The 27,906-nt window shown below is 46.8% G+C and overlaps 13 protein-coding genes across 13 annotated transcripts; 8 read left to right on the top strand and 5 right to left on the bottom strand.

Moving 5' to 3' along the window:
- Window positions 1–30: 30 nt before the first annotated feature.
- Window positions 31–623, bottom strand: BO66DRAFT_440178 (uncharacterized protein; the record flags this gene model as incomplete). Its single annotated transcript, XM_025651225.1, has 2 exons — window positions 31–297; window positions 516–623. The coding sequence occupies 2 exons, from the start codon at window positions 621–623 to the stop codon at window positions 31–33; spliced, it is 375 nt and encodes a 124-aa protein (XP_025502389.1).
- A 1,848-nt stretch (window positions 624–2,471) lies between these two features.
- BO66DRAFT_393119 (uncharacterized protein) lies at window positions 2,472–3,788 on the top strand. Its single transcript, XM_025647680.1, has one exon. It carries the CDS (start codon window positions 2,660–2,662, stop codon window positions 3,686–3,688), a length of 1,029 nt encoding a protein of 342 aa, XP_025502390.1. The 5' UTR covers window positions 2,472–2,659; the 3' UTR covers window positions 3,689–3,788.
- A 733-nt stretch (window positions 3,789–4,521) lies between these two features.
- Window positions 4,522–5,046, bottom strand: BO66DRAFT_440180 (uncharacterized protein; the record flags this gene model as incomplete). Its single annotated transcript, XM_025651226.1, has 1 exon — window positions 4,522–5,046. The coding sequence occupies one exon, from the start codon at window positions 5,044–5,046 to the stop codon at window positions 4,522–4,524; it is 525 nt and encodes a 174-aa protein (XP_025502391.1).
- Window positions 5,047–5,861: 815 nt separating this feature from the next.
- Window positions 5,862–6,407, top strand: BO66DRAFT_455278 (uncharacterized protein; the record flags this gene model as incomplete). The annotated part of the gene is made up of 1 exon (XM_025652075.1): window positions 5,862–6,407. The coding sequence occupies exon 1, from the start codon at window positions 5,955–5,957 to the stop codon at window positions 6,405–6,407; it is 453 nt and encodes a 150-aa protein (XP_025502392.1). The 5' UTR covers window positions 5,862–5,954.
- Window positions 6,408–8,598: 2,191 nt separating this feature from the next.
- BO66DRAFT_429964 (uncharacterized protein) lies at window positions 8,599–9,710 on the top strand (the record flags this gene model as incomplete). Its single annotated transcript, XM_025650495.1, has 2 exons — window positions 8,599–8,748; window positions 8,809–9,710. The coding sequence occupies exons 1-2, from the start codon at window positions 8,688–8,690 to the stop codon at window positions 9,708–9,710; spliced, it is 963 nt and encodes a 320-aa protein (XP_025502393.1). The 5' UTR covers window positions 8,599–8,687.
- A 964-nt stretch (window positions 9,711–10,674) lies between these two features.
- BO66DRAFT_421600 (DUF1593-domain-containing protein) lies at window positions 10,675–12,198 on the top strand (the record flags this gene model as incomplete). The annotated part of the gene is made up of 1 exon (XM_025649971.1): window positions 10,675–12,198. One exon carries the CDS (start codon window positions 10,675–10,677, stop codon window positions 12,196–12,198), a length of 1,524 nt encoding a protein of 507 aa, XP_025502394.1.
- Window positions 12,199–12,715: 517 nt separating this feature from the next.
- On the top strand, window positions 12,716–13,295 carry BO66DRAFT_377571 (GFA family protein; the record flags this gene model as incomplete). The annotated part of the gene is made up of 2 exons (XM_025645759.1): window positions 12,716–12,835; window positions 12,900–13,295. 2 exons carry the CDS (start codon window positions 12,716–12,718, stop codon window positions 13,293–13,295), a joined length of 516 nt encoding a protein of 171 aa, XP_025502395.1.
- Window positions 13,296–14,068: 773 nt separating this feature from the next.
- On the top strand, window positions 14,069–15,562 carry BO66DRAFT_326647 (uncharacterized protein; the record flags this gene model as incomplete). The annotated part of the gene is made up of 3 exons (XM_025643913.1): window positions 14,069–14,501; window positions 14,590–15,337; window positions 15,388–15,562. 3 exons carry the CDS (start codon window positions 14,069–14,071, stop codon window positions 15,560–15,562), a joined length of 1,356 nt encoding a protein of 451 aa, XP_025502396.1.
- A 347-nt stretch (window positions 15,563–15,909) lies between these two features.
- BO66DRAFT_455282 (alpha/beta fold hydrolase) lies at window positions 15,910–16,726 on the bottom strand (the record flags this gene model as incomplete). The annotated part of the gene is made up of 1 exon (XM_025652076.1): window positions 15,910–16,726. One exon carries the CDS (start codon window positions 16,724–16,726, stop codon window positions 15,917–15,919), a length of 810 nt encoding a protein of 269 aa, XP_025502397.1. The 3' UTR covers window positions 15,910–15,916.
- Window positions 16,727–17,068: 342 nt separating this feature from the next.
- Window positions 17,069–18,006, top strand: BO66DRAFT_440187 (HpcH/HpaI aldolase family protein; the record flags this gene model as incomplete). Its single annotated transcript, XM_025651227.1, has 4 exons — window positions 17,069–17,200; window positions 17,250–17,401; window positions 17,454–17,689; window positions 17,744–18,006. 4 exons carry the CDS (start codon window positions 17,069–17,071, stop codon window positions 18,004–18,006), a joined length of 783 nt encoding a protein of 260 aa, XP_025502398.1.
- A 393-nt stretch (window positions 18,007–18,399) lies between these two features.
- Window positions 18,400–19,870, bottom strand: BO66DRAFT_455285 (RraA family protein; the record flags this gene model as incomplete). The annotated part of the gene is made up of 1 exon (XM_025652077.1): window positions 18,400–19,870. The coding sequence occupies exon 1, from the start codon at window positions 19,795–19,797 to the stop codon at window positions 18,400–18,402; it is 1,398 nt and encodes a 465-aa protein (XP_025502399.1). The 5' UTR covers window positions 19,798–19,870.
- A 511-nt stretch (window positions 19,871–20,381) lies between these two features.
- On the bottom strand, window positions 20,382–20,641 carry BO66DRAFT_127009 (uncharacterized protein). The gene has a single exon (XM_025641962.1). It carries the CDS (start codon window positions 20,588–20,590, stop codon window positions 20,429–20,431), a length of 162 nt encoding a protein of 53 aa, XP_025502400.1. The 5' UTR covers window positions 20,591–20,641; the 3' UTR covers window positions 20,382–20,428.
- A 1,348-nt stretch (window positions 20,642–21,989) lies between these two features.
- On the top strand, window positions 21,990–23,219 carry BO66DRAFT_393121 (uncharacterized protein). Its single transcript, XM_025647681.1, has 3 exons — window positions 21,990–22,325; window positions 22,389–22,734; window positions 22,801–23,219. Exons 1-3 carry the CDS (start codon window positions 22,027–22,029, stop codon window positions 22,921–22,923), a joined length of 768 nt encoding a protein of 255 aa, XP_025502401.1. The 5' UTR covers window positions 21,990–22,026; the 3' UTR covers window positions 22,924–23,219.
- The last annotated feature ends 4,687 nt before the right edge of the window (window positions 23,220–27,906 follow it).

Here is a 27,906-nt window from a genome sequence, read left to right on the forward strand (position 1 = left end):
TCGACTTGATTAAAATATTAAGTACGTTGATCAATGCTTCTTGATGTGCCGAAGTACCTCAAGCAGCTCCTCGTGTTGACGCTGGAACTGTTGCTGCAACTGTTGCTGCAACTGCTGCTGCTGCTGGAGCTGCTGCTGGAGCTCCTGGATTTGCTGCCGCTGCTGCTGAAGGATCTGCTGCTGAAGCTCCTGGGTCTGCTGCTGGACCTGCTGCTGCTGTTGCTGCTGCTGCTGCTGCTGTTGCTGTGGCTGCTGTGGCTGTGGATGCCCCCGCAGCCGCAGCAGTCGCTGCCGTCCCTGGAAGACAAGAAGTTAATATAAGAATCCAGCTTGAATCACAGTATGGACCTACCAGTTCAAGAATACCTAAATTCCTGAGTTTGGCCGGGCACTCCTCTTCTACATGATCGCGTGAATAGCAATAAAAACATTTCTTCTTCTACAGTATAGCAATATGCATGTTACCAAGGCACGTACAAAAGGGATGACTCAGGGGCCGCCTGACTGACCTACACCTTGGAAATGCTGCTGCTACTGCCCTTGTTATTGTTGTTGTTGTTGCTGTTGCCGCCGCTGCCGCCGCCGTCGCGGCGAGGGGGGAGGAGAGGAGCGCGGGGAGACATGATGGGGTTGATGATGGTGGTGATGCCGATGGGATGGAGAAGGAGGATGATAACGAAGATGAGAGGAGTGATGCTGATGCTGAGGAGGAGGAGGAGGAGGAGGAGGAGAAGAGTGGGAAATGCAAGGTGCGAAAGCCCCGGGGTAGCCAGCCTTCATCTCTCTTGTCACTGACAAGCGAGCTCCACCCACCTACTAGCAATTCACTCTACGAATTACCCCTCGATCGTCAGCTTCGACTCGAAAGGGAACAGTATGTTAACTTTGCCTCTGCTTCCAAGATAGGCTGCTACCTAACAAGAAGGTTTTTGATCTCCTCTCGTGGCGTTGCACCGAGAAGACAGTAGCTCAATTTCAGTGAAGGCTCTCGCCAGAAGGCTCCGCAATATCTCGTCAGTGTTGTCTCGCCAGCCTCTTGAGCCAAAGCCTCTCTGAAGGGCTGTGTAGCCCAGCACACTGTCATCAGCTTCAGACTAGGCGTATTTTCTCCAAGTACGACACTGCCCTGATCAAAGCCATGCTAATGAATGTTTTCTGCTAGGTGAACCTCAGCTTTTCCCACGTCTAGACGAACCAAGACAAGAGACCGAATCCAAGAACGAGTCCCAGTGAGTCGAGGGATTATCGGACAGACGCGAGTGGAGGAACAACAAAGGATTCGATTTCAGAGGCAGCTCGTTTCTTTGCGTGCCTGAAGGTCCCAAGCGAACTTGGTATTGTAGGTGACAGGCGAACAGACGCACCTCCTCCGGACACACTTGTGCTTACTCCAAGTAATCATTCATTACGCGCGAGGCATGGATCAGACTGTCTTCAAGCGGCATCATCATGTCTGTTAATCGAGGCTTGTCACCATGACTGCGTCACCATGACTGCGTGATCACAGTCGTTACTGAACCAAATTGCCATGGGATCTCCAAATCTCCCCAATTGGTCTTCGCCAGCTAGGAACCGGGTTTATGTCTTCGTGCTCATGCGCCGATCGAGGTTTTTCCTTCTTCCAGGTCCAATGTCATCCGACTCGCGCACCACTGAGAGCTTGGCGGGAAAATCGATGGGCGAAAGGACAGAGTGGAGGAACAACCACAGGCACGACATGAGAGGAGACCTTCGTCTGGAATGTAAAGATCATCCAGTGCATTATGTCGGGAGACCTTTCTTTTTGACAGCCGAGTGTTGTCTCTGTGAGTCCAGCTCCGAAATTACCGCAATGGCTGTCATTCTCATTCTGTATGCTAACATGACTCTGTGTACAGTACATTAGTGCTTGGTATCCAGGTCACGCAAACGTCAGTATACAGTCTTGTCTATTGTCTTCGGTCTTAGTACATATATATCAGTTCAACTGACTCGAGCATCATCCCTGGCTGAAGCCTCGCGCTCAAGTCCTATCTCCTCTTAAGCAGAAACGCTTCTACTTCACACAACTCAGGTCGTTGATTTATGATACCATATTTACCGACAAACTCGCAGCAAAGTACCATGGCTATCCCCTCGATCCGCACAGGGGGGTTAGAGGCGAGTGGGACGGCGTTGTATGCCATGATTTATGACTCTCGTTTATTTTTTCTCTCGCTCGTCGCTCCCTCTCCACCTCCACCTTTCTACCCAGGCCTCGCCCCCATCGATCTTTTCGCAAAGGCTTGACAACTCTTAAAGCCAGCTGAATTGTGGATCTCCCGCTGACCGTCTGCCTTTCAACCAATAAGACTCGCCTGAGCCGATCGATCGCTTGTTTTTGCCGGTGCTCGTATCGACTGCAACTCGGGGAATTTCTACCGACGGCAATGGAATTTCCTTCATTCCTTCAAAAAGGGGTCGTTGTCTTGTCTGGTTTCCACTTCTGATGGGCGGCGTCTTTTCTATTGCTCGGATAGTTGCAGGGAATGCCTGGATCCAGTCGCTCGTTTGACCTCTCCTGATCCATCGTCGACCGATACTACGCTCGTTCTCTTGCTGATCCCTTCTTTCTCCTGACTAAATTCGTCAATACATTGCACCTCACTCGCCCAGTCTTTGTTACCGGCGCAATCGCAACATGAAAACGATCATCCGCAGCTCATTGCTGGCCCTGCTCGCAACCACCGCTTCCGCGGTCGGCACGGGAGCCTGCACCACCAGCGTCCAGCAGGCTGTCCAGAATCCCTCCTTCGAGGACGGTACCACAGACTGGACTATCGCGACTGGAGGGGCAGGGAGCGTCTACGACACCTATCGAACTTCGTCAGCCCCCGATGGCAGCTATGTCATAGCCATCAATGGCGATTTGGCCTCTAACGGCCTCTCCCAGACCCTGACCGATCTGGCTGTGGGTAGTACCTATACGCTCAGCCTGTACTGGCAACTCTTGTCGATAGGCACAGGAACCTGTTCGCTCAACGTCTACATCGACTCTGCGGAGAGCAGTAATGTGGCGGCCACCGGGCAGCTCACATCGGCGAGCAGTGCCTGGACCCACGTCACTGGCCAGTGGACGGCGACCAGTACAACCCACAAATTGATGGTGGATTTCACCTGCACGGCCGGCAGCTTCTCGAGCAACTCGGAGGTCAATTTCGACGACATCACTTTCACTGGTCCTACCGTGGTCAACTGCCCGACTTCGACGGCACAGACTTCAACTTCGACTCCCACTCCGACGCCCTCCGTTGCTTCAGCATCGTCCTCCACGCCTGTTGTTGCTATGACTTCTTCTAGCAGCCCAGCTGCCACATCGTCCCCGGTGCTCTTCACCTCTGTTTCCGTGCAGAGCAGCAGCAGCAGCGCAGTCACCATCATCCCTTCCGTTCGTCCATCATCGGCAGCGGTGCGGCCATCGTCCAGTTTCCCCGTGCAAGCGTCATCCGCCTCATCATCCGTTCGCGTGACGCCAAGCCTGTCGACCCCGGCCCATCAGCTCTCGGCCTCATCATCTAGTGCGCCGTCCAGCTCGGCTGCAGTCCAGAGCCTCACGTCCACTGCCCTCTTCGGTAGCAGTACAGCGATCGCGGCGATAGAGACAGATGTGGACGTGGTGACCTCCACTGTCTATGCGACCGTTACCGCGACTTTCACCGTCGCATGTTGATGAGCCTAATTCTTATCGACGGAGTGTTGAAGATTGAAAGGCTCTAATACCATGTCAGCGTTTGTTTAATTGTACTAATGCAGGGGAGAATATTGTAATAGTAGAACAGTCGCTTTTGAGTATATCCATAGAGTATCCTGTTCAGGCTTAGGTCTTATATTATCGAAGATGCGATTATAATAATGTTGGCGCGTCCTACCGCATTCACCTCAATTACAGGCAAGCGTTAGGGGTCACGCTCAAGACAAAAGTTGTCTATAAAATGGCACCTTGAGGTGGTAATCATAATCAATCACTCACCGTCTCGAGAGGCGTCTCCACCCTCCCCCAGCAGCGAGGGCACAACCACTTCCCGACCCCTTACTCGCCAGGTAGTATAGTTGCAGCAGGCCGGCCTCCGTTGTTGTCGTTCGACTCGGCCCGTTGCAGGTAGGTAGCTAGGGGTGAAGTAGAGAGCATGATGTAGGTTTCTGTGGAGCTCAGGAATTGACTTTGTCTTTATTTCGAGGATTCCCCTGAAAAAAGCCAGCTATCGATTGAGGCATTGACAAAATTGATAAGCATGTCTTTCTCACGCATCTCGAAGTAGACTCCCCTAGCTGTATATAAAGCACTCCATATCGTATCTCTCACTCGATCTACTAGACTTTCAATGTAAGAAGAGTCTTGGATGTAGAGGACATGTTAGAAGATTCTACTGGCTAAAGGAAGATTACAGATGATATAATCCTTGATTCAGCTACGACGACTATGTTTTTTCTTTAGTTCTTATCGTTTCATCCTTCCTGCACTATCACCACACGGTGCCGAAAGGAACCTGAAAGATTCAAAGACTAAAGAAAAAAAGGCTCAGGCAACGAAGACGTCCGGAATGGGAGCGCCAGTAACTTCTCCCGGAGGAGCGTCCACGAGTCGTCCACCCCCCGGAGGATGGTTATCATCATGGTCACCGCCCTCTGGTACTTTGCCAGATCCTGGGGGAGCGCAAAGTCGAAGTCGAGCTGGCCGTTGCACTCGATGTAGCGGGCCGCCTGGTCGCCCTCGGTGTCTCCGAAGAGGAAGCGCGCGTGGCCCCCGCGGACTACCACCTCGCCCATGTACATCCGGCGCAAATGGGGTCGAGCCTGACGCCGCAGCTGCCACCACTCGTTGGCTTGCAGGCGCGCTGCGTCCCAGTCCGCGTCATCCGGAGACCAGATGATGCCCAACCGCCAGCTGTCGGGCGGCTCGGCGGTTTCATCGTTCAGCAAGGACATCGAGTCGTCGGACATGATGTTGTTGTCGGGGATGGTCCCGTCAGAGAGAGTGTCACTGTCAGACATGGTGCCGTTGTCGGGCAAGGTGTGCTCGTCGGACATGACGGATCTATGGTCGAAAGGGATCCGGGTGGGAGATTGGGAAAGCAAGTCGGGTGTTGGTAGGGTTCGAAGTGACGATGATGGTGGTAACGTTCGCCTCTATTTATAGGTTACCTGTACAAGTAGCATCCCAAACATAGACCCCTTGGAACCTCAGGACTATGGGCGAAGATTCTCTCTATCGACTACCAGAATTTCGCGGCTTCTTTATCCTTTGCCTTGCTCGGGTGAACATCTTCTTTATCCTGGCTCTGTGGTTTGTTTCTCTGTGCTTGTTTGTACAAAGGGTGCAACCAAGATAGGTGACTTTACACTAGCAGGAGAAATATTAGATTGTACAATAATAATGTTCTTTGTAAGATACTAAGCTGCACCTCTATAAACTACATCAATCAGATCTCCACAAGGTAAACTTGAACTACTATCAATCAGTCACCGCCTCGAAGATGGTCTCAGCCTGCTCTCATCAGACCAGTAGCTGGGCTGGCAGACCTCCTGATGACTATAATAATATTTCTCTCAAGGCCTTGAGAGTACTATCTTCTCCCTATACCTAGAGAGAAAGTGATAATACTGATATATGCTAGGAACTTACTAGACTTTTAGTGTAAGAAGGATATTGATAGATATGTACTTAAAAATATTGCTGGCGAAGAGAATTGGTAAAGGTGATATGATACTTTAATTGAACTCAAGTCTGCTGTCTTTGTCTGTTTTTGTCTGTTTTTCTTTTTTCCACCATTCTCTTTTTCATTTTTCATTCTTTTTAATTTTTTTTGTATCCTTTTTTTCTTATTTAATTAGGTTGGGGAATGGGCAAAAGGAAGGAGAAGGATGAACCCTGCCTGGAGGCAAACCAACTAACACCCGCGTAGTACCAATGCCAGCTCTTCCAACACTTCCAGTGTATGCTCCCACCAATCGCCCTCGGCCCAGATGAATTCGCCCAAGACGTTAGCCTTGGCGAGAAACTTCTCAAAATCCTCGGGCCGCGAGAAGTCGAACTCGACCTTGTCGCGCCCCATGAAGCTGGCCGGCCCGTCGTCGGGGGCTCCGTAGACGAAGCGCGCGTGATGGCCGCGGACCAGCAGCCCGCCCATGGGCACCTCCACCAGCTCGGGCTGAACTGCCCGCATCTCCCGCCACAGCTCGTTGAAGGCCACAAGCGCCGGTCCCCACTCCTCGCCATCCCGAAGCCGCCTGATCGTCATCCGATCGGCGGGCAGCTCTGGTGTGGAGGTTGCAAACATGATGTTGGAAGTGTTGAAGGTTATCCTGGTGGACGGGGAGCACTGACAAGTTCGGGGATGGTGAAGAGGAGAGTGACAGGTGATGGTGAGGGCATTGGGCGGTATTTATAGATTATCTGTGTAGTATGGTTTGGCAAAAGGAACCCAGATATTAGGAAGTATAGGATAAAGCATCTGTCCAGCGACAGGCTGCGCGCCGGCAAGTCTTTTTTCATATGCTTTGTGCCTTCAGGTTGTTGTTGTGCACTCCTGCTTTGTCTTGGGTCTTTGGCTTGTTTGTCTGTTTTGATTTGTGGCAAGGACGCAACAAAGATCGCTGACTTGTGCAATGGTGAGGGCTGAAAGAATCTTTGTAGTAGTAGGTGATAAAGACGTGATGACACTGAATGCTGGTTGCAGAATAGCCAGGTTTGCGGTTGTCGGAAGTACAAAGGGAACGCTTTTGAGGGAGAGTCAAGCTGCTCGGCTGGAATGGTCTGAGTAGGCTGCAAAACAAGAGTTTGGCCAGTGGAGACGAGGGTCTGAGCAGTCTGGACAACGGTTGAGAACAAGAGCTTGCATTTTGGATGGTAGTGGGTGGACCAATCGATCTCTTTCTTGGTAGTTAATGTTGACTGAATATAAAGAGAAATCTTTACCGTATCACCGGCCCGGGCGCGTCTTCCTCCAAAATGCAGACTCAGAGGCATTCCAGTATCGAATCGTTGAATGTAAGTGTCATCCAATCTATACACCAAGAGATGGTAGCAGTGCAATGACATAGCACCTCCCTGTGATGTTCCTTTGTTTAATCCAACTTTCTCTGTGGCAAGGAACGACTACTTTCGCTGTCCCTGTGTATAGTCCTGGCAACAAATGTTCGACAATCCGCCATTCCGCTGCCTGGGACCATATGCAAACCGAATTGTCTCCCTTGGTGTGTCGGCAAGGCCTGGAAGACGCTTGTCCCGGCCTGGAAGAAAGGTGAAGACACTTGATCAAAACCAGAATAAATGCAAAAACATACAACAGAAGGGATTCGCTGGTGGTCACCCACCCAACTACTAACCTCCCGGCGTGTGGCTTAAGTACGGCTGAGCGGACGGGAAGCCCTGTTTTCCACACCCTGTGGTCGTATGTGCTTGTGTTCTGCTAAATTCCCAATATAACACATAAACATGGCAAATCTTGAACCAACGAAGTTCGTATAACCGTGAACAAGCTGTCCCGTGGCCAACGCGCAAGATGGCAGAGATTCGAGATCAGCACCACTTTACTGCGAAAGGTTCTACCAGCCCAGTTTTATTCTCCAACGGGCTCAGCCACACCCTGTCGATCTCCGCGGAGCAAGCGCTGTGACGAACTCAATTGACATCATAGGAGGGTTAACCCACAGTGAGTCAAACCTTTTCTTGTCCTCACGGCAGCTGAAACCCTTCTCGTTGAAGCATCAGCCACAGCCATGCTTAGCCACCTCCCTTCCACTGACACACAGGTGGATCGCTCGCATGAGATATCCGGCACCTCCGGCCGTCAGGGCAGAGTCCGGACCAACCGAAGCGTGACCCGCTCCCAGCTCGTCGGTACCTTCGGGTTAACCGTTGGATGACGCCGACCTTGACTCGCAGTTTCGGTACGACAGACAAAACGATTGGGCCGCAACAAGCTATACGAACAAGGCCACATTAGTGCCAATCAGCAGTTACTGACGAAAAGAAAATTTTCGCAAGCGAGTCGATGTAGCGACCCTCCACTGCGGGTGATTGGTCGAGTACCCGAGTAGGCTCCACCGGGCGTTATTCCCTTTCTATGTATAGCCTCAAGCTTGCTGTATTAACCTATTCATGGTTCGGTTCATGAACTCGTGTTCGTTCGAAGTTATTCATTCGAGCCTCCTTTCTTCGAGTCGTCCTTGTTATTCTGTTCTGTAAAATCTGTGTTGTGACGGCAGGAGTTAGGTTGATATGTTTCTCCACTGAAATGTTTGATGAGAGCAAACAAATGTCCTTGTTTCCCTTCGGATCTTACGGATTGTAGCTTCGACGCTAGTGAAGTATGATCTGGCTCAGGTGAATGTGGCTGAGAGGCGTCAAGCTATTAGAAATGGCAGTGGCAGCGCACAAGGGGTTTCTGTAGGGGTCCAGGTTCGGATTGTGGCTTGGTGGATCATGAACTTTTTATGATTTTTGTTCTTGTGGCTTTCATGTTTGTAGGGTCGCAGCTTTAAGAACTTGGTGTTAGCCACATCAAGCTTCATACCCAAGAGCAAAGAAAACTTCGCAGGATTTTTGGACTAACACAGACGGGGCCAACTATACGGTACCTTAGTTCTGCACTCCGCAGTCAACACCAGTCAACACAATTATTGTTCACCATTCAACCAATCAAGATCTGTGAATACCAATTGATACCATGGCGACATCCTCGAATCACCCTGCAGAGAATGCAAAGTTCCGCATCCTAATGCTTCATGGTATGGTGCGACCCTCATCATCAGTATCACGATTTCCCTATCGACTAACCAAACCACCAGGCTACGCCCAGACGGCTCAGGCCCTCCGCATCAAAACCCGCCCTCTCCTCCAAGATCTCACCCAGACTCTTACTCCGGTCATTGAACGAAAATATCCCGGAGGTATTGAATACCTCTTCCCCGACGGACCCATCGACCTCGACACCAACACCACCTCCTTCACCACATCTAAGTCGCACCTCACAAACGGAACGCGATTAGCATGGTGGCTCAACCTCGACGACACAAGCCGCTACATCTTCCTCAATGACACAATACATTACCTCTCCGAATACCTACAGGGCACGCCCATTCACGCGATCATAGGCTTCTCGCAGGGCGCCGCGCTGGCCGTGATGCTCGCGGCGATGTGCGAGGCCGCCACCGATCCGCAGCGGTTGCAGGCCATGCAGACACAGAATCTCCCTGTCGGTACCTTCCTGCGGTCGCTTCCAGGTCAAAAACCCCTTGAATTTGTCTTAAGCTTCTGTGGCTTCCGCGGCACAATGGAGTATTATAGCAGTCTGTACACGCCGGCGCTGTCGACGCCGTCGTTCCACGCGATCGGTGTATTTGATACCATGATCACGGCGGGGGAGAGTCGCGAATTGTTGGAGGCGTTTGTCGCACCGGAGGTGCGGTGGTTCTTCGGGGGGCATTTTGTACCAAGAGATACGGGGAGTATACGGCAGGTTGTCGGGTTTCTGAAGCGGGTATGTTCAAAGAGGGCGATTGGAGATACGAGGGGGTTGGGGGCTGCATTGACGATAGACTCGGGTTCAGATTCAGAGTTGAGCGTGTCGAGTTCATCGGGTGAGAGAAGGAGATTGAACAGGGTGGAGGTGCGTGTGAGGAGACGGTCTCCGGTTCAGATGGCGTGGGGAAGGCGGGGTCCCGCGGTGAGGCTGGCGTTGGCGGCTTGAGTTTTGTACTGTACCAAATGGGGAGTAATGGACAAACTGAGTGCTATGCGGCATGACAATTGACATGATAGCCACGAATATGTGATTAGAAGAACTAAGGGAAATGGAAACATAATACTCAACTGAGCTCTGGCAGTACCTTAACCCCCAATACAATCCTTGCATTATTCCTCAATTTTGTCTGGGCAAAAGAGGTTGTCTGTGTCTCCAATGTTAGACAATGCGCACACCACTTTCGGGCCTGTGTTGGGTCTATAATGTACACACTTTTGTTTCTCTAAGGTCAAATATGGAATGAATGGCTCGATGTTCCTGTTGGAACATGTTTGACTTAGTCATGATGCCACCACCGCTGGTCTGAATTCATGCCGATACTGGTTCCGGCGACCATGGCAGCCTGCATCTGCAGCACCTTAGGTAGGAGACCCACATTGCCCAAACATGGAAGTTCGAAGACATTGCATCGCAGTTAGCAAGGATAGGCTAATCTGTATTTGTGTATACAAGCTTCTAGAAAAGTAAAGCATTGGGATCTAGATACTGTTTCAGTGATGTGAATTAGAATTGTATTAGTGGTGGTTAGTGACCCGATTCTGTGTTCTACATGATCACCTCTAGTACAGTACAAGGTACAGTACATACGTGGGCAAGGCCAAAGCGGCAATTTTAAGCCCCGTGCCTGAGTCAATCGGGGCAATCCAACCGCGCGGGTAGAAAGACAAGTTTTCGGACCAAATGGTCCACCGTAGCCACTCATTTCCTGATTTGAAGCCAGAGCATTGTTCCACATGGTCCTCCCCACAATACCCCATCTTCAATTTGCGGGGTACGGTTCTCCGGCATTTCCTGAAGAAATTCTACGATGATGGCATCATGTATTCTGAACGCAAATATTTAAGTCTTGAAATTTCCTACGGAAATGGGATAGTAGACCATTTTGAGTTCATCACAATCAGCAGTCAGAATGCAACTGTCTGTTCGCCGGCTACTTTCACTCGGCCTGCTGGCCACCGCGCTTCCTGCTACAGTATGCGGTGCCAACCGATCCTCAATGCTGCGAACCGTGGTGACCACCGACCTCGAGCAGGACGACTTGGCCTCCCTGATCCGATACCTCCTCTACACCAACGAGCTCGACACCCAAGCAATCATCTATAGTTCCAGCCGGTACCACTGGTCCGGTGACGGCAATGGAACCAAATTTTTCTTGCCCGATCGCGAGTACAGCAGCCCGCAGTGGGCGTGGCGCTGGACCGGCACACGCACCCTACAGGACAAAGTCCTCCCTGCTTATGCCGAGATTTGGCCCAATCTGAACAACCACGATCCCTCCTACCCGACCCCTGACGAGCTTGCATCTCTGATCAAGATCGGCAATATCAACTTCGAGGGCGAGATGGAGTTAGATACCGAGGGCTCGGACCTCATCCGATCCCTGATCCTCGACGATGACCCACGCACGCTGTACTTGCAGGCCTGGGGCGGCACCAACACCATCGCGCGCGCGCTGAAGTCGATCGAAGATGAGTACTCGGGCGGGTCGCAGTGGAATGAGACTCGGGATGCAGTCGTCAAGAAAACTGTAATCCTAGCCAGTGGGTTCCAGGACGAGACGTATGCGAATTACATCTCTCTCCAATGGCCGCAGATCCGCGTCGAACAGCTGGAGCCTGGATACACAACCTGGGGCTACAACTGCAACAAAGGCCAGGGTAACACACGCGGACGCTCCACTGGCGACAACCTGTACTTCACGGGGAAGTGGATGAAAGCACACATCCAAACAGGACCGCTCGGAAGGCTTTACCGCTCGTGGATCGATGGCCAGTCCATGGCCGGCGATGCCCAGGACATTTTCGGGAGCGCAGCCACTGCAAACCAATCTGCATTTTGTAAGGCCCTGGAGCCATACGCCTTTTTGTCTGAGGGAGACAATGTGGTGTTTAATCCCTTGTTGACGACGGGTCTGCAGAACCCGGCGAACCCGAGTCTCGGCGGATGGGGCGGTCGCAGCTACCAGAATTCCACCTCTCCCAATCTGTGGGTCATGGTGTCGAGTGAGAAGAACAAGGCGGGCGTCGAAGTTGACGACTACACCACTGACCGATGGGCTGGGGCGGCGCAGAACGACTTTGCGGCGCGCATGCAGTGGACCCTGACCCCGAAGTATAGTAGTGCCAACCACCCCCCGTCCGTGACGATTTTGAACGGAACGACAGTCGAGGCACAGGCCGGAACGACGGTTACCCTGGCCGGAAATGTCAGCGATCCCGATTCCAACAACGTCACCACCACTTGGTGGCAGTTTTTCGAGGAAGGCACTTACCCGGGCAATGTCACCGTGACGGAGGTGGGAGACGATCAGGCGGAGGTGGAGATCCCCACCGATGCGCAGACTAGCGAGACCGTCTCAATCATCTTCGAGGGAACGGATGACGGGCAGTTTCCATTAACTCGTTATGGGCGTGTGTTCATCCGGATTGTATAGGTGGTTTGTTTGCTCAGAGGCATGATCATGACAATGACAGCTTAGCATGCTTTTCAGTATTCAGAGATTCGAGCAGCGTGAAGATGAAAGTAATAGAACTTGGAGAGGAGGGGCAGTAACGACGGTCGGCAAGGATGGAGGAGCGGGGAGGATTTCCTGCTTATCGGTTATCCGCTTATCGGTCATCTCCTATCTCCGCCTTTGTGGCCCCTGCCCCGTCATCATCTCATCTCATCTGTACGAAGGACTAGTCATCCCATCAATCACGTTAAAAAGCTGAAGCTGTCATCCTGCATAGCACATTCTGATAATGCTTAGAAATACAGTCAAGTCGTAAGCACTGTGTTTTGTCATGCAGCTCTAACACTAATGAATCAAGGAGTTTTTGACAGCAGTGCTCTTCTGCGGAATATATAGACTACGGCCGAAGCTTCAAGGCAACGATGGCGGGTCTGACAGCAACTCGAATCACCCACAGGCAATTAATTTCAAAAAAACTAATACGTTCGAAAAATCGATGGACGCATCAACTACTGGCGAAGCCAAATCGCGCTTCCCAATTGTCGGAAGTGATGGGTGGTCCACCGCGGACGAAGCAACCGCAACCTGCTTCTGCGGCGCCGTGCAATTGTCTTTTGTAGGCTTCTATTCCAACAATGTCTGTGCTCAAAGATCTACTAAACAAGCGATTCAAACTGTAGCCAACCCACGGTCCCGGATTCGTGGTCTCCTTCATCTGCAACTGCACCGACTGCCACAAAATCACGGCCTCGATGCATTCGACCGGCTTCATCGTCCACGACACCCACCTGAAACATCTGCGCGGGCAGGCGGTCCTGAAGACATACACGCAGCCCAAATCCCCCGGGAGCGAGACGACGGTGACCAACCACTTTTGTTCCACGTGCGGATCGCTCATGTATCGCGTCAGTGCGGCTCATCCGGGCATGAGTGCGCTACGGGTTGGGACGGTGGACGATTTTTCTTTGCATGAAACGAGGTTGCGGCCGACGGTGGAGTTGTTTACCAAGGACCGCGTAGCGTGGAAGCCTCCCACCGCTGGGGTGGAGCAGTTTGTGGCCGATGGGTTGCATTAGACAGAGTGGATGTACAGTACAGTAATCTATGCAATTGATGCATACTCATAGAATGGCACGTGGTGATAACAGTGTCCCCGTCTCGGGTTTCAATCAAGTTCTGGGCTTATCAAAGTTCTTCAGGAAAAATCTGGAATGGCGGGCGGGATTTGGCTCCAGGCTGGCGGCTGGTCCGCCCGATTGGCTGGTTGCGTGGCGGACGCAGAAAATTCTCAACTCCACCGCACTTTGGCGGGCAAAGAGTGGCAAGTCCACCCGGTGAGGTGAACTGCTGATCACGGGCATGGACTACTGCTCGACATGATTAGCGTTGCATAGGTGTGGCATCAACTGCCGGTTGAATCATGTCAAGTTAATGCTGTACTCCGGAGTAGGTTGGTCTGACAGGGGAGACGATCCTCCTGCCCTCGTGCGATTCAATGGCATTTGCCACGAGGGTTAGGGTTGGGGATTGGGATTATCAAGATTATCAGCAAACGATTAGCCAAGAGAAACGGAATGGAAGCGTCCAGCGTCTTGGCAACCCCATTACGCAGGGCGCGACACCAATCACGCAATTGACTCACCCGCTTCTTAGGTAAAATAAAAATTTCTTTTATAGACCGGCCACCTTGCCCTGCACACTCTCTTTCCCTCTTGACATTTCTTGAAAGTTTTTGCCTCTTGTGTGTCGTGTGTCGTGTGTCGTGTCGTGTACCTGTCGCAGAGTAGCAATGGCCTCAGCATCTGCCAACCACGAGGTGGACGCCCAGGAAGCGCCGCAAGCCGTAGACATGCCGCGCGTGTCTCGGTTTTCCGGGGTCAAGTCCATCTATCGCTCGATTCCCTTTCAGATTGCCATCGCCAGCGGTGTCTCGTTCACGGCGCCTGGTATGTGGGATGCCATGAACAACCTTGGCGCTGGTGGAGCTGCTGAGCCCTACGCTGTCTCGGCGGCCAACGCCCTGGTCTATGGATTGTTCGCCATTGTCTGTGTGGCCGCCGGTGCCATCAACAACCGCATCGGTCTGCGCTTCGGTTTGGTGCTGGGAGCTATCGGTTATCCCATCTATGGTGCTGGTCTCTACACCAACAACTATGCGCCCACCACCTGGTTCATGCTCTTTGGCAGTGCCTTGTGTGGTATCTCCGCCGGTTTCTTCTGGGCGGCCGAGGCGGCGATCATCATCGGCTATCCCAGTCCGGCGGATCGCGCTTTCTATTTGGGTATGGCAATGTTTATTCCAATGATTCCAATGATTCCAATGATTCCAATAATTCCAATGATTCCAATGAAATGCTAACAGCTTAACAGCCATTTGGCAAACTGCCAAAGCCGCTGGTCCGATTGTCGGTGGTGCCATCAGTTTGGGCCTCAACGCGCAGACCTCGTCCAAGGGTACCATCAGTGCAGGCACGTACATTGTGTTCATTGTGATCATGTGCCTGGGCTTCCCGATCGCCCTGTGCCTGAGTCCGGCGGAGAAGGTGCAGCGTAAGGACCAGACGTTGGTGGTGGTGCACAAGCAGGAGTCGTGGGCGGCCGAGTTCAAGGCGGCGGTGAGCCTGATCTGGACGCGGCGCGTACTCATGTTGCTCCCCGCCTTCTTCATCAGTTACTTCTACAACGCCTTCTCCAGCACGTGGTTGACCGACTACTTCACCGTCCGCTCACGCGCCTTCTCCTCCTTCTTCACCAACTTCGCCGGTATCGCCTCCTCGTTCCTGATCGCTGCTCTCCTTGATCGCCAGTCCATTCACATCAAGACTCGTGCCAAGATCGGCTTCCTGTCTATTATCACCGTCCTCACGGGTACCTGGATCTGGGCCTGCATCTTGCAAAGCCAGTTCTACAACGCCCCGGAGGCCCCCACCTTTGACTGGTTCACCGGCGGGTTTGGCAAGTCCTACGCCCTGGTCTTCTTCTGGCAGTTTGGCGGCCAGGCCTTCCAGCAATTCCTGTACTGGCTGGTCGGTCAGTACAGCACCGATATCTCTTCTCTGTCCTACCACTGCGGAATCCTTCGTGGATTCGAGGCGCTGGGACAGACCGTTGCCTGGGCGTACGTTTCCCCCCTTGTTCTTTGATTGCCACAGGAACTGACCGAAACAGTATGCAAACCGAAGGCAACGTCAACCACTTCGCCAGCATTGGCCTCAACTTCGGCGTCACCTTGCTGTGCGTCATCCCCACTTGGATCGTCCTGTCCGGCCTGGAACACAGCCACGAGGTGCAGGTCACCGCCGAGGATGTCCAGGCCAAGAACGCGGACGACTCCGAAGCCTAAAATGGCACCCCCATGGATTTTCAACAAAGTCCAACACGAATATATAGTATTTAATATTTTAGCATGAGATACCCCTTTTTCAACAATCTGGCATCGTTTAGCGTGGAGTGATTTGTGGTGGATTCATGGAATGGAATTCAATCTTTACCTTTATTACAATGGGTCTTTTCTGCTTCAGTCAAGCGTATTCAATTTGTGGAAGCTGAAGCCTTCTACAGGCAGCTGGCCTACAGGCAGCTTGCGATTTACATATACTACCAATATCAGATTTACGACAACGAATCAAGCGTGATGAAATACTGGTCTATATTATGCGACTATGCTTTGATCTATATTATGCCATTATGTTTTGACCTATACCTCGGCCCTCCCCAAGAAAGCAGCCATCCTCCGATACATTTCCACCGGGTTGGAGTACATGGGGAAATGCCCACTCTCCCTGATGAGCGCCAGCTCGACCCCCTCCTTCTCCAGCCGGGGCAGATACGACAACCCGGCGTTCTCCTCCCCGAACATGAACATCTTCGGACACGAAAAGGCCAAGAACATCTCCAGTAGACTGCCGGAGTCGGATAGCTGGACCATGGACTCGAAAATCGCGCGCACCGCGCCGGCGCGCACCCTCGCGCGAATGGTGCTGGCGTACAGGGCGCTGCCGTAGGAGTTTGCGGTCGCGGTGCGCGCGATGAATGCATCCAAGAAGGCTTCCGGGTCGTCGGCCGGGAAGAGGAAGATTTGCCGGCTTAGGAAGCAGTCTTCTGGGGCGAGGTTGCCTTTGATGTCTACGAAGCTTAGCACGCGGGTAGGATGGCGGTGCGCGAGAAGGAGGGCGGTCAGTCCGCCCATTGAGTGGCCCATCAGGTGGAATTGCTCGATCTGGTAGTGTGCGACCACCGCTTCGGCGGTGGCGACTAGGAACGGGATGTCGGTGGCGGAGAGGTTCGTGCTGGTGGTGTGCCCGCAGCCTGGTGCGTCAAAGGCAATGTAGCCATATTGCTGGAAGGCGGGACGGATCGCAATGTCGGCGAGGTCTTCTTTGCATGATCCGAAGCCGTGGAGGAAGAGGATTGGGGGTTTGCCGATGTTCAGGTCGTTGTGGACGGTGGCGATGTTGAGGCTCACGCCTTGGACTTGGAGGGGGATTGTTTCGTATGTGAGCGGCATGGTGAGGCTGGGCTGTGAGGAGTTGATGTATGTAGATGGCTGATTCCTAACCGGCGGATGTAAAGCATTTATTGTATTTATTGTCGGGCCTCAGATGCAAGGGCGATTTAGGTTTCGGTCCGCCACCTGCAGGGTCGATGGATGGGGGCGGCAGAAAGTCGTCTTGCCGACCTCGGCATTGCCCCCCGGTCGGGATCGGCGCGTTTCCCCGACTATGCTGAGATAACGCTCATAGTTAATTCTGCTGTATAAGGTGCATGGGGTAATTGTTCCATCTTCTCGCCGACATGTTAATTTCAGGCACTGTAATAGTTCGTCCTTCTGGCAGCAGCTTCGTCAAGAATGGCAACATCGTTCTTCAATCCGCAATTACGATTGCTCAATGCCCTTCGAGCCGGTGCAAAGCCGGTTATGACCTTCTTAGGGCTTCCGTCCTTCCGCACAGCACAGATCGTAGCTCAGACCGGTGTCGATGTCAGTACCATAGCCCTATAATCATGAGACTTTTTATTGACGAATCCAGGGTATCATAATTGACTGTGAACACGGTAACATCAGCGACGATGCCATGCACAGCTCAACGGCTGCCATCGCCGCCATGGGCGTCTCGCCGCTGGTCCGGCTCCGAATGACCCACCCGGATCTCATCAAACGAGCTCTCGATGCAGGGGCGCAGTAAGCATCTGGCTCACCTTACCCTTGTGAGTTGTGCTAATGTAATGTACAGTGGCATCGTCGTGCCCATGCTCAACACCGCCGACGAAGCCCGGGCGGTTGTTGCGCATGCGAAATTCCCGCCGCAGGGGCTGCGAGGGCAGGGATCCGCATTTCCCGCCATTGCCCACGGCATCGACCTGCCGACTTACATCAAGACGGCGAATGAGACGCTCATCACCTGTGTTCAGATCGAGACCAAGTTGGGGGTGGAGAATGTGGATGCCATCTGTGCTGTGCCGGGTGTTGGTGAGTACTTGGCCCGATGCATCTTCTAGACATTTGGTTGATTGTGTGTTCAAGATATGATCTTCATCGGCCCTAATGACCTGGCTCTATCGGTCTTGGGCTATGTCCCTGCTAAAGGTGATGAGCCGGAATTTGTCGAGGCGATTGAGAAAATCCTGGCTGCGGCCCGCAGGCATGGTAAATGGGTCAGTCGATTGTCCAACAACGGGGCTTTATGTAAAGAGCATCTAAAGGTGTTTGATACGGTGGCGTTGAGTTATGATATTCGGGCCATGCAGAACTGGTATACCAGTGAGTTGCAGCTGGCGAGATCATGATAGGCAGCGACATGAGCGCCGCTACTTTGGATTGTAGAAAGACGATTTCATTTCTGGGTCTTGCTTTTCGGTTTGTGTGATCCTTTTGAGCGGAGTAGATTCTGTGCATATATGTATCTATTAAGCACTGGTACAATTGTCAAGTAGCTCGTTCACTTTTCTCTCGGTGTCCAAAAGTATAGTTTTTACCACCGGGTTTTTCAATACGGCGGGTCTCTTGGAGGGTTCAAGATTTGCTACACAGCTCGACTACGCTGAAGACTTGGGTGTTTTCTAGGACATTGGCTATCGAGGGAAAGCAGAGTTCATTCATTCATCACAATATCTACTCTACATACCAACAGATATAATGGGATGAGGAAAGAGCAAATGCGCGACCTTTAACCAATTCCTTTACTCATCCTTCCCATGCCGCTGCAATGTATGGTAACCCAACTTCTTCCGTGCCTCAGCGATAGTGGCACCCCCAGCAATCATCTCCCGGATACCCTCCTCGCTCTGCTCGATTTTGCGTGCGACTTCGGCCACCTCGCGCGCCCGAGCACGGGGCACAATGACCACGCCGTTCGCATCGGCGACAACGATATCGCGCGGGTTGACGCGGACCTTGCCAATGCCGACAGACTCGTTCACGCCTCCGACCTGCACGCGGTCTTTGCCCGTTCGCATCCACCGACCAGCCGTGAACAGCGGGTAATCATCGCCAATGGCACGGTTCACATCTCGACACACCCCGTCGATCACAGTTCCGGCGATGCCTCGCAGGCCGGTGTACTGCGTCATGATATCTCCCCAAACTGTGCAATCTGTGCGACCGCCATTGTCAATCACCACAATATCGCCCTCGGCTACATCATCCACAAAGTCTCCCACACTACCCGGCGGATCGCTGGCCGGCACATACCGCACGGTGAAGGCCGGTCCGACGGTGACTTTGGTATAATTCGCAAGAGGCATGATTCCGAACGCCTGGCCCGGAATGCCCAGTTTATCCAATGCATCTGACACCGCTGGTGTATCGGAGTCGGCAAACAACGCCACAAGCTCTTTGTCTTCTGGAATGGCGGACTTTGGATTGTGCGGAGATGGGACGGGTTCTGGTGCTGCAGTCTTTTGCGGGGTTGGAGCGCTGTCACTCTGCCGAATGGCTTCGAACTGCGAATCGTGCATCACCTCCGAGACCGGGTGACCGGCACGGACAGCCTCCACCATGCGGGCCTGGCGACGATCGATGCGTTCGGCCAAATCCACAACCTCGCCAATGCGCGCAGCTGGTACAAACACCGTCCCGCAGTTGTCGGCAATCACATAATCATCCTGATGAACCGTGACTCCGCGTACCTGCAAGGGCGTGCCTGACGCCACCTGCACCAGCCGATTGCGGGCGCTAATCATCGTCACTCCCCGGCCGTACACGGGGTAGCCCACGTCGCGGCTGCCGTCAATATCGCGACTCATGCCATCGATGATGGTTCCGCGAATGCGCTTCTGCTTAGAGGCGTTGGCGACAATGTCGCCCCAGCAAGATATGCCTTCCGTCCCGCCTGCGATGACCAGGACGCGGTCATCAGTGGTGACGGCGTCGATGACGGGGGTGAGCAGATGTGTGGTCGGCTTCACGTCGGTCTTGGGGCCGACTTGGACGGTGCTGGCACGTCCAACAATCTTTGGACACTCCCAGAGAGGTCGCAGGTCATAGGTGGCCCCTTTGAGGCCGAGAAAGTCTAAGGCATCGGAAATTGTGTTGCTGTCTAGCGCTGCCAGGCGATCAAGAACGCTGGTACCGCTCATTTTGTCGGCTGCGGGTGGGAAGGTGGGTTCAAGAATTGTAGGAAGATGAAATTTCAGAAACTGTGACTAAAAAGATGCCAATGGGTCAGTTCAGGGCAATTCCTACATAGGTGGAGGGGAAGGTCTTATAGATGGCTCCTGAGTAGATTAGATGAGACGCGGTACTGTCGGGGAATCGACAGTTGGCCGATAGTCCAGACGGTCGGTCGCCACAACGGGCGGATTCTGCTCCCGCCGATCGGAGCTAGAGACAATGAGTCGACTGCCAAGGATCTTTGAACTATTAGTAGTAACCCTGTGATCTTATAGACCGTACTTGGTAAATGCAAACGTTGTTACAACAGTTTAATCATGATTACCATCACTTTTCCATCAATCGTTAGCTCTACCTCTCAGTACATACCCATCTAGCCGGGCACACGCAGTCAAGGTGCCCCAGCAGATGACAAGCGCCCCGCTGCCCGGATTGGTGCGGATCTCCGAAAGCCGTTGAGGAACCTTGAAGGCACCTGGTGAACTCATTTTCCCAACATATCGCCATAACAATGGATAGTATATTCAATTCTCATATGGAATACCTATCTGCACCCAGTAGTATAATCAGCCGAGTTGGTATATATATCTTCATCCCTCACATCGAAAATGCTCGACGCATGATCCCACATAGGTTGGCAAGTATAGACTCTCTCCCACTTCTCTGGCTCAAGTCAAACCAGGGAGTAGAACTAATGTATAACATGTGCCTTGGTGAAGTGCCCTCGAAATCGTAGAGATATTCATCCCCTATATCCATTTGAAGAAAGCAAAGGTAGTGCTGGGTAGCATTGATAACAATGACACTTTGAATATTGTTAGCTCCCGCGATATGTACTGTATATATGCATTGAGGCAGTATTAACAATATCTGAGTTATAGGTTTACCTTTGTTGTGAGAGAACATTGAGATAAGAGCATCTGGTTGCCAGGGCTTGACACATCATTTGTGCAAGGTTCCCGTCTGAGATGACAGGTCTACCGTTCTCTAGGCACTGAAAGTGCGGTTTGGCTTCCAGGACAGCGACATGGTTGTTTGTAAGCATGAAGCCACCATCTGGCTTCTGCTCTCGTAGACAAAGCCCGCCGTCATCAATTGCAATCATCTGACGTCCGCCAGTAGGTGTCTTGGGCGCAAGCCTTGTTTTTGCATCCCGAAACTCAACAACTGTCGCCTGCGATGTTGAGTCCTGAGGTGCAGCATAAGACAAGATATGCCGAATCACGCACGAGGCAAGGCGTAGCGTAGCGTCTTCGGGGGCTCTGGCCAGGGAATGCGTATCGTGGTCGACGTAGCCTAGAGATGACGGCTGAGACCCATGGTATGAGTCGGAGTGCAATGGACTACTAGAGCCAATCTAGATTCTAGTTGGGTCAACGAAGTAAGGCTGGGATGTAAGTTGCCTTTGACGCTTTGGCTCTCGTATCTCAGGATCTGTCCTGCTATCATCCGCTACATTTCTCTCATCAATAGGAGGAGATGGTTCTCTCAAGCGTCGGTCCATTGGCCCTTTGAAAGTCGCCATCGCTGCCCATATTTGAGCTACAGAAAGACTATATTTGGTACTCCGGACCAAGTAGTGCTCGCTTTGAGTCATGAGTGCCAAGTCAGGACCTTGCAGAAACGTCTTGATCTCACGAGACGGAGACTGTACATCAGTCAAGAAGGTATGAGGTTGTAGAACGGGGAGTACATTGTGTTGTTGCTCTCTCCGGACTACACGGCATGCAAGCAGATGCTTTCGATCCCAAAAACTCGCAGCTACCTCGTCTAGTCCTGAAAAGTTGTTTCCATTCTCATTTCGGAAACGAGCATTGAAGGCAGATTCCGATACAACACTGGTAAACTACGGAGTAAGTGCCATGATAACAATGTCTTGAATGTGAGATCTAGTGGAATTGATAGCGAGCACTTGAATCGATGTGGGTCGAGGAAGATTTGGGGGGCGGTGGGGGAAAAAAGAGGGGGCCAGGCCCGCGCAAGGTGTCGGTGCCTGACTTATGCCCCACGTGGCTCAGCTGGCTAGCGCGCGTCTAAACAGCTGTGGCAAGTGCTGTGGCGGACTCAGGCGGTCAGGCGGTCAGGCGGTCAAGCGCGTCAGAATTTCTTCCGTCACGCCCTTCGCGTCCACTTCTAAACATCCACCCCATCGTCATATCCCGCACTTGTCCGTCGTCAATGCCACCGTTCTTATGATGTCGGCCGCCCCTAGGCCAAGCTCACTTTCCGATCTTGTCGGATACTACACTTCTTACTTGGTCAATCCTCTACAGTGGACTTCACGCCATCTCGACCTAGTCAGCTGTCGCTTTGAAGATGTCGTCATCACCCCTTCCAGCAGTCCGCCAAACCACAGTCCCAACCAGAATTTGCACCGGACTTCTGACGCGAGAACCGATGCTGAGAAGCTCGCGATGACGTTGGACGCTATTACCAAGCGCTGCTCTCTTTTCAATATCTTGGTCATCGACACGCGCCTTTTCGCCGGACTCAGGTAAAAGAGCTCTGATGGAACGGAATACTGTTGATAGCGTTCACTGACACTCCTACTCGACAGCAAAGGCAGTCCGTTCTACTTCCAAGGTCGACGCGTGCGTCGTCTAGCAAACTATGTCATGTTCATCTACCACGAGAGAGCCATTGACCCCGCCGAAAACCGGACACCTACCCCTGTCGGTTATCTGCAGTACAACTCCGTTCATGGAGCACGTCGAAAGCTATTCGAAGCTCGTCCAGGTCCGAGGGGAGAGAGTAACCGGGTTGGTGGCACACTATGCTGGAAGCGCATACAACAGATAACCCCGGAAGAATGGACGGAGGACCCCTATTTCATGTGTCCCCTCTTGGCCCTCGCGCAGTTTGAGGAGCAGCGGCGAGATGAGTCAAACCCGGCTACTTTTACTGTATGTTCTCGGCTTGCTTGGTCTCTGAATCTCCGTTATCTTGGGCTTCAGGCTGATTAGTTACAGTCTCGTCTCCTCGTGACGGAAGTCGCAGATAAAGAAAAGATAGTCCTCTACGAGGCTGACATTGCAACGGAGCTTCTAGATGGGCTCAAGAATCCGAAGGAGGCAGATCGTCCAATGAACTAGCCCATCGTCAGACGCAAAAAGATACCATACCAGCCTTACAATACCTTCCCTGAAAGGATTACGGCAGAGCTCCAGACGCCTGGATTCTCGCCACTTGATGGAATCAGTTCGATACCTGACAGTTCGGTCCCAGACATGGATGGTAAGACTCGAAGAGGTCAGAAACGGCCGCACGGTGCAGAAGAGGATACACCATGCAAGCAGACACGGATCTCCGACACGTCATAGGTGAACCGACGTCAACACTAATAAAATGTCTGATAATCAGATAGTCACGTAATTAATGTATACTAGCCATAGCAGCTGCGAAATCGTCCGTAATTGTTCAAATAAACAAACGACCCAAGCAAAAATCGGATCTCTAACCATCAAACAACCGATATAGCGTGACCAGCTCGTACTATGATTCTCGCCCCGGGGCCTCGACCCCCCGATACCCTGGTGCATATAACTCGATTTTCCTCCCAAACGCCGGCCCCGCCTCTGGCCAGAAGACCCGCATCAGATTTGCTTCCCAAGCATTACCGAACACCCCTGCACCGCTGTCCAAGGAACCAACATCCCGACCCCTTGAGAAAAATCACCGTCCCATCTTTGCGATTTCAAGAAACAGTGAGCGCCATTGCAACTTCCTTGGATAGAGGCCTCCCGCCACGTGCTGAATTCGGGCTTACAACTACTGGCTTGGTACCAACAGCTCCATTTTCTGTTGCGTAGTTGACATCGTTACAGCAAGATGAGAAGTTCCACCCACCGCACTCGTTTCTCCCATCAAGGGTCTGGTAAGTCAGCACCAACCTTAAACTCTGTATGGGAGTACAACTTGATATTGAGCTTGGGGGCTAGCGGTGGAGCTGACTGGCTGGGACTAATAAATATAATTATAGCTTTTAATTTAGTTTATTTTTAGCCAGAGACTAGCTTTTATACTAAAAAAATCCGAATATTAAAAATAATATTAGAAGTAGTTTATATAATAGTTTCTATACTATATCTCTATATATTATTATAGAAGCGGTTAGAACTCTTTAATTAATTTATTATTTTAAAAAAAATTTTATATTAAAAAAGATTTTATTAATTAATAGAAACTAGCTTACTTATATTATATTATTACCTATCACTAGTCTATTATTTTAAGTTATAAATATTTTTTTAAAAAGCTGATTTATCTATTTAAAGAAGTTATTATTATAAATAACCAGTATCTAGTAATTTATATATTTATAAAATTAGGTTTTTTAGATTAAACTAGATTTCTTTTTATATTAATTTAAATTTTATAAGTATTTTTAATTTAAAATATTCAGCTTATATATTACAACTTTAGAATTTTATTTTTTATATTATCTATAATAAGTTGCTGTTAGTTGTATAGTTTTATTTTAATATAATTATTTTAGTAAACTATAGTAATTAGATTCTAATTATTTTATTAGAAGTTAATAAATTTATTATATCTATTTTTTAAATAAGCACGGATGCTTAGTTTTTTAGAAGATATTATTTAATAATTTAGTTATTTTATTATTTTTTTTACAGAGATTAAAAGTATTTATAATCTACTAAACTTTTTAGTAATATTATCTTTATTTAGTATAAGTTTTTAAAGACTATTATTTTTCTATTTTCTTATTTTAAAATATTATTAAAAGATTTAATATCTGTCTAGTTATTTCTGCTAACTAATAATAATATTTTATTATTTCTAATAATATTTTAATATTTTGATTTATAATTATAAATTTTATTTAGACTTTCTAATATAAAAAAATCGAATATCTAATTATTAAATAGATCTGATATTAAGTAAGCAGATTTAAAATCTTAAACTAGTTTTAATTTAATTATTTTTTTTAAATATTTTTGAAACTATTAAGTAGTTTTATTATACTTTTTTACAGCAGCAGTATTTTAAATAGTTATTTATTCTTTTTTTTAATTTATAATTTACTTTTTGTTTAATCTTTTTAAATATTATATTTAAAAATATATTAAATATAAATTTTTAGTATAAAAAAAAAGAACCCGATTATCTTTTTATATTTATATTAATTTTTTTTACTAAATTATAGAAGCTGATTTTTTGGCTGGAATTGCTTTTATAGCTTTAGTAAATAATTATAATTTTAAATTTATTAAACATAATAATAATTTAAGCTTCTAGTTTACTAGTATAATAATAACTATTAATAAACTGGTAGTAATCTTTATTAATAATAAAAATAGTAAAGAAGTTAATAAAAATTTTTATATTATATATATTAGGAATAGCTCGACCAGCATCGGCTAGTCTATATAATTTAACTAAAAAGTTTATTTTTAATATTTAATTTAAGTATCTGTTCTAACTATTTTTTTAGGGTTTTATTTAAGAATATATAAGCTAATTTTTAAATTTATTATTAATAAAATTTTTATAATTACTAGTTAATATAATATTAATAAATAGAATATTAAGAAAATTATTATTAGTAAGTTTTATATCTAGTTTAAAATAGCCGATAATTCTATAACTAAAATTTAAAAGTTATATAATATAATTTAAAAGATAGCGACCAGCTTAAAAATTAACTATTATTTTATTTTAGTAATAGTAATATAGAAGTCTAAGAATTATATATAAACTCTAATCTTAATATATAGTATTAGCAACCCCGGTTTAATATAAAACTATAAGAATACTGCAATCTATAATAATAGAAGTAGTATAAAAAACTTTTATTTTAAAATAAAAATTATATAAATAATTAAAAATAAAAATATAATTTTTTTATTAGAGATATTTTTTTAGATTATTCAGCTAATACTTCCTAATTATTAAAATTAATAATATTAATAAATATAATTTTATTTTATTACTTAATAAGTCTGCTTAGATTAATACCGCGGGCTTTTATTATATAGCTAGAATATATAATTTAGATATCTAATTTATTTTATTTTCTAATAATCTAAGTAGAACTGGAATAATAGCTTATTATATTTTTAATATTACTAATTAATTAATTAGATAAATAAATACTGCTACTAAATATACTAATTAAATATAAAATTTAAAATAAGATATAAAATCTGATATAATAAAAAATATTATATTTTAATTCATATATTAGTTTTATTATTTACTATTTTTATTACTTATTCTATTATAGTATTAGATATACTTATATATTTACTAGTTTTTTTAGATTTATAATATAATTTAATAAAATAGGCTATATAAACTATAAAAAATCTAAGTTAATAATATATATATAATTTTCTTACTTATAGTTTTTTAGTAGTATTTTATTTCTTTTAAGATAATCTAATACTAATATAATAATATAATATTTTAAACTCTTTCTTATGATTATTTAAATATTATTTTAAAATCTATAAAAAATAAGTATTTAATTTATTTTAATATATATATTAATTTATAATTTCTTTATTTCTACTAGCAGCTTTTTATATTATTCTAGTAGTTCTATTATACTTTTTTTTACTAATAATAATATTTTTAGTATTTTTTATCTATATTTATAATATTCTTTATTTATTTATTATTAGATTTATTTTTATAATCAAGCAGATTATAGTAACTTCAAACTTAAATTAAATAATATTAAAATTTATTAAAAAATAATATTAACAGCTCAGACTGCGGTTAAAGAGTTAAAAAAATTATTTAATATAATTAATATAATTCTTTTATATAATCTTTTAAGTTATTTATATAAAACTATCTATATTAAAATATTTACTAGATTTTTTAATTTTATATAGCTGTTTGTTATAGAAATAGTCCTAGCTAAATTTATAACTAAGCTAATATTTAAGCTGTTTTAGCTATTTATTTTATTACTAATGTTTATAGCTATTACTCGCGGAGTAGATATTGAAACTATTATATATAAAATTAAATAATTATATTTAATAAATTAAAAATAGATATATAGAAAAGCTTAATTAAAAAAAAGTATATATAATAATATTTTAAAAAATCTAAAACTAAGTATTAAACAGCTGCTTAAAAAATAGTAATTTATTTAGTAAATATTTAAAAATATATTTTTTAATATTATTTATATAGATTTTATAAAGAATTTTTAATTAATCTTTAAGATAGAAGTACAGATAGATAATAAGATAAAAATTAAAAAGAAATATATATATAATTTTTTAAGTAAATATAACTATTTAATAATAAGTTTTAAACAGGTTAACTTAGACTGTTAGACTATAATTATTTTTAAAAAATTTTAAAAAAAAATTATAATCTGTTTATTATATAACCGAAGATTTTAGTTGAAAAAGTATAATAGATAGTAGATTAATTAAAAAAAAAATATTAAAATATTAAAAAAATAGTAAGATATATTTTTTATTTAAATAGACTTTATATATTATATTTATAATATAAGATATTTTATTTATATTATTAATAAAATATTTTTTTAGAATATTATTTTTATCTAGCTAGTCTACAGCTAAAATAAAATCTTATAACTTAGATTTTATTAAATTTATTTTATTATATTTTTTTATAATCAAAGGATTTTTTAAGATATAAAAAAATTTAAAAAATTTTTAATATTTATTCTAAGAATAGTAGCTATATTCTTCGGTATTAATAAAATAATAGTATTCTGATAGCCTATATTTTATAGTATAAACTAATTGAAAAATTAAAAAATAGATTTTATTATTTTTTATATTATATAAAATATATTATAGGCTTTCTTAGAAACTATTCAAATATAGTTAGTTTTTTAGTTGTAGGATCAGCTTTTTAAAAATAGACTAGATTTTTTTTAAGTAACTTCGGTTTTTACTATATATTTAATAGTCTTAGACTAATATTTTAATAAAAAAATATAGTAGCAAGTTTCTTAGAAGCAGTTTTTCGGTTTTACCGTAATATTCGGAGGGCGGGAAAGCCGGAGCATGTTTTAGGGTTTACATTAGGGTTTACATTAGGGTTTACATTAGGGTTTA

Source organism: Aspergillus aculeatinus, assembly GCF_003184765.1.
Source record: "Aspergillus aculeatinus CBS 121060 unplaced genomic scaffold BO66scaffold_34, whole genome shotgun sequence".
NCBI lineage: Eukaryota > Fungi > Ascomycota > Eurotiomycetes > Eurotiales > Aspergillaceae > Aspergillus > Aspergillus aculeatinus.

What these genes read in the sequence shown, in the direction of transcription:
- BO66DRAFT_393119 (XM_025647680.1), top strand. Translation starts at nt 2,660, where the DNA reads ATGAAAACGATCATCCGCAGCTCATTGCTGGCCCTGCTCGCAACCACC.
- BO66DRAFT_393121 (XM_025647681.1), top strand. Translation starts at nt 22,027, where the DNA reads ATGTCGGCCGCCCCTAGGCCAAGCTCACTTTCCGATCTTGTCGGATAC. An exon ending in CGCCTTTTCGCCGGACTCAG is followed by an intron (nt 22,326 to 22,388) that starts GTAAAAGAGCTC and finishes CCTACTCGACAG; the next exon opens with CAAAGGCAGTCCGTTCTACT. An exon ending in CAAACCCGGCTACTTTTACT is followed by an intron (nt 22,735 to 22,800) that starts GTATGTTCTCGG and finishes GATTAGTTACAG; the next exon opens with TCTCGTCTCCTCGTGACGGA.
- BO66DRAFT_127009 (XM_025641962.1), bottom strand. Translation starts at nt 20,590, where the DNA reads ATGGATATAGGGGATGAATATCTCTACGATTTCGAGGGCACTTCACCA.